Source organism: Asterias rubens, chromosome 19 (assembly GCF_902459465.1).
Source record: "Asterias rubens chromosome 19, eAstRub1.3, whole genome shotgun sequence".
NCBI lineage: Eukaryota > Metazoa > Echinodermata > Asteroidea > Forcipulatida > Asteriidae > Asterias > Asterias rubens.
The window spans coordinates 1,205,167-1,214,318 of record NC_047080.1 but is presented as its reverse complement, the minus strand read 5'-3'; the positions used below and the strand labels follow the sequence as shown (position 1 = coordinate 1,214,318).

General features: G+C 38.2%; 1 protein-coding gene across 1 annotated transcript; it reads left to right on the top strand.

Moving 5' to 3' along the window:
* Positions 1 to 420: 420 nt before the first annotated feature.
* On the top strand, positions 421 to 8,729 carry LOC117303517 (suppressor of SWI4 1 homolog). The gene is made up of 14 exons (XM_033787741.1): positions 421 to 506; positions 1,381 to 1,551; positions 1,999 to 2,100; positions 2,354 to 2,404; positions 2,775 to 2,945; positions 3,484 to 3,560; positions 3,688 to 3,795; positions 4,580 to 4,703; positions 5,064 to 5,142; positions 5,627 to 5,681; positions 6,365 to 6,439; positions 7,005 to 7,063; positions 7,169 to 7,249; positions 7,623 to 8,729. The coding sequence occupies exons 1-14, from the start codon at positions 489 to 491 to the stop codon at positions 8,009 to 8,011; spliced, it is 1,560 nt and encodes a 519-aa protein (XP_033643632.1). The 5' UTR covers positions 421 to 488; the 3' UTR covers positions 8,012 to 8,729.
* The last annotated feature ends 423 nt before the right edge of the window (positions 8,730 to 9,152 follow it).

Below are 9,152 nucleotides of genomic sequence, written 5' to 3'. Positions count from 1 at the left end.
GGACTGGTCCTAAGTTAGGATGAGTTTCTGGTCCTAACTTAGGACCAGTCCTATCTCTAAGCATTGCCTAGGACTAGTCCTAAGTTAGGACTACCTTTGTGAAATCCACCCCTGGACAGGGTTTTTGGATGGCAAAGCACTCTCCATCCCGTCCTGATATTATTTTTGTTTAAAGGGAGAAAATTAAATAAATTGGCGAGATTACTTAGCCAATAATTAGAAAGATAAGTGTGGGTGGGGTGATGGGTACAATATAATAATAATAATAATTCAAAGAGCTTTGGCTTGTTCACCCCCTGCTTTCCCTGCGCTCCCCGCCCCTTTAGAGTAGTCAGAAACCCAGACTACATGTACGCATCTTTACATATTTGGATAAGTGCACCAGTTCAACGCTTCCAACCGACAGAGGGCGCACTTTCACACACACGTGTTGTTCGTATTCAACCTTCGTGTGCATAGGACTTCTCTGAGTGGAAAACGTCGACAACATGGCCAGAAAAAGAAAGGTATTTAAATCAGAATAAATGCAATATACCGCTTATGTGTGTCGTATAATTATTAAGCTTTAATGGAGTAATTGCAGAATGCCCCACCACTCGGAAGTACATTTTGTTTTTGCCGTGGATACACTCGGCTCAGTCGATTCTTTCGTGGGTGGGGATTGGATTATTATGTAAAAAACGGGCTGCAATGGAAGCGATCATGAACGCATGCAGGTCCATGGATTCAGTTGTGTACGTGTAGTTAATATTAAAGTATGGGGGATTGGTGTAAAATAATGTGATGAATTTATTGGAGGATTGGTTGGTTGGTGCTACCTCCATGGTTGGTGGTTGTTATGTTCATTGATTGAGTTGAGTTGTTGAGCGGAGGGTGTCAGTTGAGTTTTGCGGTCCTACTTACTAAAACAATTTTTTTAGTATAAATTAAAAGCCGACAACAAGTCCAGAGTGCCAACAACACGCGACAACAAGTTTAAATACCTCAAAAACAGCAAATAAACCAAAGACATGTTTGTCTAAAAATTATATAAACAGATATGTCAGGGCAAAACTTCACGAAAAATCTGAGTTTTTAACCCGAAAAATTAATCGAACTTACACGGAGAACGGTCAGATGCCATTTTGGCTTAAAAACTGTGTTTAACTTTAGTAGACCCAATTTTGAGCGATTTATTAAGGATTACTTTCCGTATGGCACCACCACTTTTTCACTCATTTTTACAAAAGGAATCTTGAATGAAAAAGTGGTGGCACCATACGGAATCCTTTGTTAATTTAATAAAATCAATTTGATGTACTTTTTAATAAAAGGCTATGTACATACACGATGTATTAAAAATTATCATGACTTCAAAGTTCAATTGTATCTTTTATACAGCAGGGGAGAGGCACAAAGGCAGCCAGACAGAATGTGGTGTCTGCAGAAAGCGTGTATGGCAAAGCGCCTCACACATTTGTGTTTCACCGAGGCGTAGTTGGCAAGAGTGTCTTTCAACTTCTGCTGGATACGAGACGGACAATGGAGCCATACACAGCATCCAATTTACGAGTATGTTGTTAATGACTTGACTAATGTGCACAGAAATACTGTGTTGTTACCTGTGCTGTGGCCTCCAACGACTAGGCCTGGATGACTGATGAAATTAATACTTGACTAGTAGCGCGTCAAATTGTTGTTACTTCAACATAAAAAAGGCACAACAAACTTTTAGTTTTCCAAGATGCATTGCAGCAAATTGTTTGAACTTGTAAAGATAGTACTTTCTGGTTTTCATTACATTAGGTGGTGTCTGGTGGCTGATACTTTGTATTGGGAATACTGTTTTTGTTCATTTCAAAATGGTTTCAGGTGGTTCCTCCGATGTTTAACCCGGGGGGGGGGGGGGGGGGGGCTTGTCTGGCATGCTTTTCTTTTCTCATGTTTACTGGACTTTTGACTGTTGTTTTAATACACTTTTCCTATGTTTTAATTTGTGTAAATGCTCTTCTATTTTAGGCAAGGAAGAAAAACATATTGAAGGACTTTGTCAGTGTTGCTAGTTCTCTTGGTGTTACACATTTTATGGTGTTTACAAAATCAGATAAAAGCATAAACATGGTAAGTTTTACATGTTTGCTTGATTTCATGGATATTAAGATAATATATTGAAGTGTCCAACCTGATGTGCTGTGCCCGTTTTTTTCTGTGTAATTTGCAAGCATGCATTAATACGTGAGGATTTTTTGTTGTTGCAATTTTCCATAAACATTTTTATTATGCTGTGTGTGGAAATCTTGTTCTGAAACTACTTGTAAATACTTGTTTTAAAAATTTATTTGAATTGTGTTTTCCTCCAAACTTTTGTTTACAGAGAATCATGAGAATACCAAGGGGTCCTACTATCACATTCAAAGTCAAAGAGGTAAGTTTGTTAGTATATTTTTCTGCATTTTACAAACAATTCTTATTATACTCATTCTGCAAAATCAATATTTAGCTGCAAACCCTCATGCATTGTTAGATGCCAGGCACAACAATGACAGCAGAGTCTACTTGTTTGTATGTCAAGTTACTGTGCACACTGTTGGTTGTTGATACGAACAGTTGCAGAATTTTGATATGTCATGGTTATTTGTACACTGTGCAGTATGTAGTAGAACATAAGTTGCAATGGTGGTATCATTGTTGTTACTTTCAATCTGCCAAACACGAAAAAAACAAAAAACCCAGCCCTCCCTCGCTATGCGCTTGCCTATAAAATCTGAAATTTTAAGGATATTCTCCATTTTTAGTACTCTCTAGTCAAAGATGTCCAGTCAGCCATAAAGAGACCGAACATGTATGCACAACAGTTTAGACACCATCCTCTCCTAGTACTCAACAACTTCAGTAAAGACGAACCCCATCTAAAGCTAGCTGCAACAGTCCTTCAGAACATGTTCCCCTCTATCAATGTACACAAGGTAAGCTTGATCCTGATTCCTAGGGCTGTGATGTGGAGAAATGATTGGGTCACAAGCTTTTTCTCAACAAGAGAAAGGAAAACAAGAAGTAACTTTCACTTTAAGGGATTTGGGTACCTTTTCAAAATGTCCATAGATTTACATGAAATTTACAGGGTTTGAAGATAATGATAGTGGAAAGCTTCCCTTCAAATATTAGTTACTAAGGTGCTGTAGTTTTTGAGAAATGAGTAAAACAATGTCATGAAAATATGTTTGTAAATGATTAAAATAATTTTCGTGACATTGTTTTACTCATTTCTCAAAAACTACAGCACCTCAGCACGTAATATTTTCAGGGAAGCGTTCTACTGTCATAATCTTCAAACTGTGTAAGTTTAGTGTAAATCTGTGGACATTGTGTTTTTTGTCCTACAAAAGTTACATAGACCCTTTAACACAAATTTATTAAGGCTAGTATATCCATCGGTTTTGTACGAACCAAATTTCATCAGATGTTATATTAATTAATGACTGTTTTGGATACTTACTCTTCAAGGTACATCTGGATAAAATCCGTCGTTGTGTGCTGTTCAACTACGACCCAGAAACAAAGCTCATTGAGTTCAGACACTAGTAAGTAAACGTTAATATTAAAAAAATAACTCTTTATTCAACTATTTTGATATGTGGAAAGAATTTTCCCTGCCATGTTAATTTTCATAAACCCTCATTAATTTGTGATCAATATTTGTTTGTTTAGCTCCATTAAGCTTGTTCCAGTTGGAATAAGCCGCAGCGTCAAAAAGCTTATGAAGACCAAGGTACCAGATCTCAGTAGATACAAAGACGTCAGTGACTTCTTCCTGAAGTAAGTGTAATCAAATGTTCAGGTGCGGCACTTTTTAGAAATAATGGTGCACCCATCTCTTTTTTTTCCGTTTGTATACTACACTGCACTAATCCAAGGCATCCTAACTGTATTAAGGGCACCAGGGTGGATTTCACAAAGAGTTAGGACCAGTTACATGCCTAACTTAGGACTATCCATGCAATTTGTATATCTCCTAGGACTATAGGACTAGTCCTAAGTTAGGACTAGTCCTAACTCTTTGTGAAATTGACCCCAGACAATGTGACTGTGTTGCGTATTAATTTTGAGGCAGCTTCACATAAGTTATTCCATTAGCCATTACACACAGTGCTTGGTAAACAATGGGGCCTAATGTGCACATTGATCAAGTGCCTTTGTTGTTCACAGTGGTAGAAAGAAGTTGAGTCGTGTAAAATAAGAGCATTTTTTAAACGGGTTGAAGCCAGAAATCAAACTTATTTGATCAAATTCTACCAGTATAAGTGATTTCAGCCATGAAGTAGGGACTATTTCTTCAACAAACTATTTGTGGATTTGTGTTTTAAAGTTTAATAGTTTTAGTAGCTAAATGTTGGAGATTTTGTGAGTTTTATGTGTTTTGGTTGGTGCAGTTGACATACAGCCACTTGCTTCAACTGCCTTTTACATATTGTGTTAAATATTTGGTGGAAACGGGTAGCAAATCGAATAAATAGTTAAATAAGTTTGAACATGTTTAGGCATATCCGACCATGAAATGTTGATAGACTAAATACAATTTCTAAATGTTTTATCCTCTTAGTACTGGTCAGTTGTCTGAAAGTGAGGCTGAGCAAGATGGCCCTCACAATGAAGTGACCGTTCCACAGGAAATGACCACCAGAGGCAATATAGCTACCCAGAAGAGTGCCATTCGACTTGTAGAGGTATGATGAATATAAATGGTCATTATACCTCAATATATATTAATCTCAAAGGCAGTACTTAGGCAGCATCTAGCAACAGAGTCCAGCATTCTCCTGAAGACAATCAGAGCAAATTGATCGAAACCTTTAGTTGTCAACCACCAGTTCTTTTCAGAACACTTTTCAAAAGAGATTTTCACAAGGTGCTACCGCAAACCTCACTTGCTGAAAGAGTTTGCACTTGCCAACACCCATAAAGGCCCAGAAGGCTGGCTGGCCAGCCATACCATGAAGTACAAATGAAAACTTTATACACTTCTTTTTTCCAGTTTGACATCATGAGCGATGATCATTGATGTATTTCATTTCATTTTCTGGCAGATTGGTCCGAGAATGAAGCTGCAACTTGTTAAGATCGAAGAGGGTCTCTGTGAAGGAGAGGTCATGTATCATCACTTCAGTAAGTTCACACTCTTTTTCATCAAACTTCAGAAGAAAACATTTTGCCAGTTTCCCTGTGCAGTTTGCCAATTTAAAAAAAAAAAATTGATGCATAATCTCCAGTTTGTATCGCAAACTTTGGTGTGATCTCAGGCTATTATAGCAGTACACATGTTGACTAAGCTTGGGCAGTTCCAGAAAAATGGTTCCAGAAAAAAAGTGGACCCGTGGGTCCGGTTCTCAATTTGGAACCGGGTAGAACCAACCGGGTAACCGAAGGAACCGCCCAAGCTTAATGTTGACTGGCTTCTGATCAGCACCCTGAACAAAAAGATTGACAAAATAAGGAGACTGCATTATAGGGCAGACAGCTCAGTTGGTGGTATGCCAGCACATTGATCTGGAGTTCGCAGGTTCAAGTCCCCATTCAGTAAATTTGTCTTTGTTCATACAAAACATTTTAATGAATATTTTATAACCCTGCCTGTTTCTTTCGTCTGCAGTCACAAAGACATTGCAGGAGGTTGCTGCAGCACGGAAGCTCCGGATACAGAAAAAGTTAGTGTGATTGATTCATCATATAATACAAAACCAAATGTGTAAACAAACTCAAATAGTTCCTGATCAGGTGGAATAGTTGTGGTCTCTTTTCTGTACCTAATCTTTGAGATACTACTGGAAGTGTTGCAGCCGAGCGGTTAAAAAGCACCGAATTCAAACTCTGGTGTCTTAGCAGAGTGTGGGTTCCAATCCTGTGACACTTGTGTCCTTAAGCATGACACTTAAACATTGCTTCGTCCTTCGGATGGGACGTAAAGTCGTTGGTCCACTGTGTTGTGTAATGCTTGTAAAAAAGCCCAGTGCACTTATTACCCCTGTGTGCCTGGCTGAGATAATGTTTTCTATTTCATTTTATTTCATTTTATCACCTGTTATTATTCCCTATAGTACATAAACAGTACATAAACAAGACTGTAGTGCAAAGACACATTTCAGAAATTATTCCATTACAATATGTTACCATTTTCAAGAACTAGAAATCAGGCAGGTTTCTTAGAACCAAAAGAGTTTTATACATGGTTGTAACTGCAAGATTGCTATTATAGATTCAGTTATTAATGATTATGTTAAGAATGAGATCAAAACCAGAAGAACTCTTAGGTTTTGTTTGTTTTTCTTAAGGTTGGGGTTTGTCAGTTTGAATGAATCAAACTAATTCAATATTTTTGTTTATATTTCAGGAAAGCTAAGGAGGCTCGTAAGATGCAACAGAAAGCCAACTTGGACAAAAAGGTCAAACAAAAAGAGGATCACAAGTAAGTCTGAAGATGCTTTTGATTGGCTTTATTGGGTGGTCTTTCTGTGTACTACTTGTCCAATGTAGACCCTTAGTTGACAGTAAGATTTGTTGAAAGGCTGTGCTGTGAAATAAAGACCAACATATATTAAGTAGTGATTGTAAAACATTAAGCTGTATAGACTGCAAGTTTCGGTATATCTAACTTGCAAGAACCTCGTTTTAGATAGATTGATCTAGATAGATAAACACAAAATTTATTTCACACTGACAACATCATGTCATATTCACATTGTAGTACAGCAATACTCAACATTACAACACATCAACAAGAAAACAGACAGTTATGTACACTAATATTGTAAGGTCGGTGTGTAGGAAAGTTGTGAAGCAAAAGCTTTTGTACTTTTCCCTATCGGACAGACAAAACCAAGAATATGAGTTAACATGTTAATGAAACAACACCCTGTACTTATATACAATATGGGATATACAGGCACAATCAGTTGGGAAGTTGAATTGACAAGTTCATCCCCATATTTGTTGGACTGTTATGAATTTCTTGATTTGCTTTTTAACAACAGGAACAAGTCTCTAGAAGGAATCAAGAAGAAAAAGAAGAAAGATGATTTCACAAAAAATGGTAAGTTTGGTACTCAGATGAACTGTCTCTTTGTGGTTTACGTAGTGCCTCAAATGCCCTGTAAAGTAAGTTGTATTATGATTGGTGTTTTGTATTTAATTTCAGTTGTGGAAGAAGGGAAGCAGCCAGAAGAGGATGATGACTTGGAGTATTATCGGCAAGAAGTAGGAGAGGACCCAGATCCAGGTACAGAGATTAATTCCCAAACCAACCACGCCCCCCCATAAAAAAAACCCACAAAAAAACACCCGAAACACAGCCAAAGCAAAAAACTAATATCTGAAAGCAAGATTTGCATTTTCATTTTGGTTGTACCCATTATACATCGATGTATGTAAGCACTGTGTACTCGGTACTTTTCCGAGTCCTGTGAAAAAATTCACAGGCATATTACCTGGGTGGGATTCGAACCCATGAACTTTGCAATTCCAGAGCAGTGTCATACCAACTAAGTTTTAAGATTTGCATTAAAACTACAATTTTACATGACTACTGTCATTCTACTGATGTGTTTAAAAGACTAAGTATTATGGATGATTCGTTATACTCTTCTCTTCAGCACTTTTTCCAAAACGAAATCACCCACCAAGAATGGATAAACGGAAATCATCTGGCAACAGCAGAGCTCTTCCTGAAAAGAAATTCAAGTACGGCACTAAGCCAGGGGGACGACCAGGACGCCCAGACAACAAATTCCAGAGCCAAAACAAGGGCAACAGGAGAGGAGAGGATAAATCCCCTCGAGGAATGAAACGCTTTGGGAAAGATACGCCTATGAGAACTGGAAGAAAATCAGGGGACTTTGGAAAATATTCTGATAAAAAGGGTGGTCCAATGGACAGAAAATTCAGGAATAAAGACCGAGGTGGAGGAAGGCCTTCTAAGACAAACAATAAGAAGGTTCTTGGTGGAAAGATCATGAAAAAGTCAAAAGTCAGAGGCCGTTAATTAGAAATGTTTGTGACTTGGGTCACTGGAGTGTTAAGCTGTGGTGTATCCTATCTCCAATGCTTATACATGAGCATAAGGTCCATCATTTCGACTTTAGTCAGTTGTCAGGGCCCAATTTCATGGAGCTGCTTGACGGTCGGCCTACTTAAAGGCTAGCATTACTGGGCTAACATTTCTGTGCTAACTGTATGAAAATGAATGATGCAACAATTTAAATCCATGTCGAACACGCAAGTTGGCTGCCTAATTTCCTTGCTAACGTGTGAAGTACGCTTACTTGAAAGCTAACATTTCTGTTCTAACTGTATGAAAATGAATGATTTAAAAGTTTAATGCCATGGTGAACACGCAAGCTGGCTGCCTAATTTTCTTGCTAACTTGTGAAATACGCTTACGCATTAGCATATTTTTCTGCTACAGTTAGCACCAAAATGTTAGCAGTACTATGAAATTGGCCCCTGATATGTAGCCATGAACGTTTTAATGAATGTATCCCCCTGCACCTTGTTTTATGAATTGAATTTTAATTTCTCTACAGATTTTTATGTTAAATGTTTTAGTCCCTTGCTGCCTATACTTAAACATTTGTCCTGTACCATGAAATATGTAGGCCTACATCATGCAGCTTACACTAACACTACTGGGCCCGATTTCATAGCGCTGCTTAACGGTAAGCAAATTTGCGTGCTTACTGTAGCAGACAAATTTGCTTAAGCCTTAGAGTGTTTCACAGGTTAGCAGAAAAATTGGGCGGCCACATTGTATGTTTACCGTGGATTTGCATTGTGACGTCATTTACTTTCGCGCTGGAAGCACAAGAAGGTTAGCATGCCTTTTTGTGTTCTTACGGTTAGCAGCGCTATGAAATAGAAATTGCACAGTTAAGCACAGTATCGGCTGCTATTAAGCAGCGCTATGAAATTGGGCCCTGGTTAGCAATATATGAGTGACCATCGCACCTTTTTGTATGGGGGCTGATTGATGGTGGCATATACTGTGGTCTCTCTTAATAGTGGACCACTGCCCAAATGTCGGTTAAAACAGGACTTGGATGAGGACCAGTCAGAACTCTCTCCAAGTTGTCTAGCAGACTAAGTTCAGTACTGAAAAGCATCTCTATTTCATTTCAAAGATTGAA

What these genes read in the sequence shown, in the direction of transcription:
- LOC117303517 (XM_033787741.1), top strand. An exon ending in TCACATTCAAAGTCAAAGAG is followed by an intron (nt 2,405 to 2,774) that starts GTAAGTTTGTTA and finishes CTCCATTTTTAG; the next exon opens with TACTCTCTAGTCAAAGATGT. An exon ending in GTCAGTGACTTCTTCCTGAA is followed by an intron (nt 3,796 to 4,579) that starts GTAAGTGTAATC and finishes TTATCCTCTTAG; the next exon opens with TACTGGTCAGTTGTCTGAAA.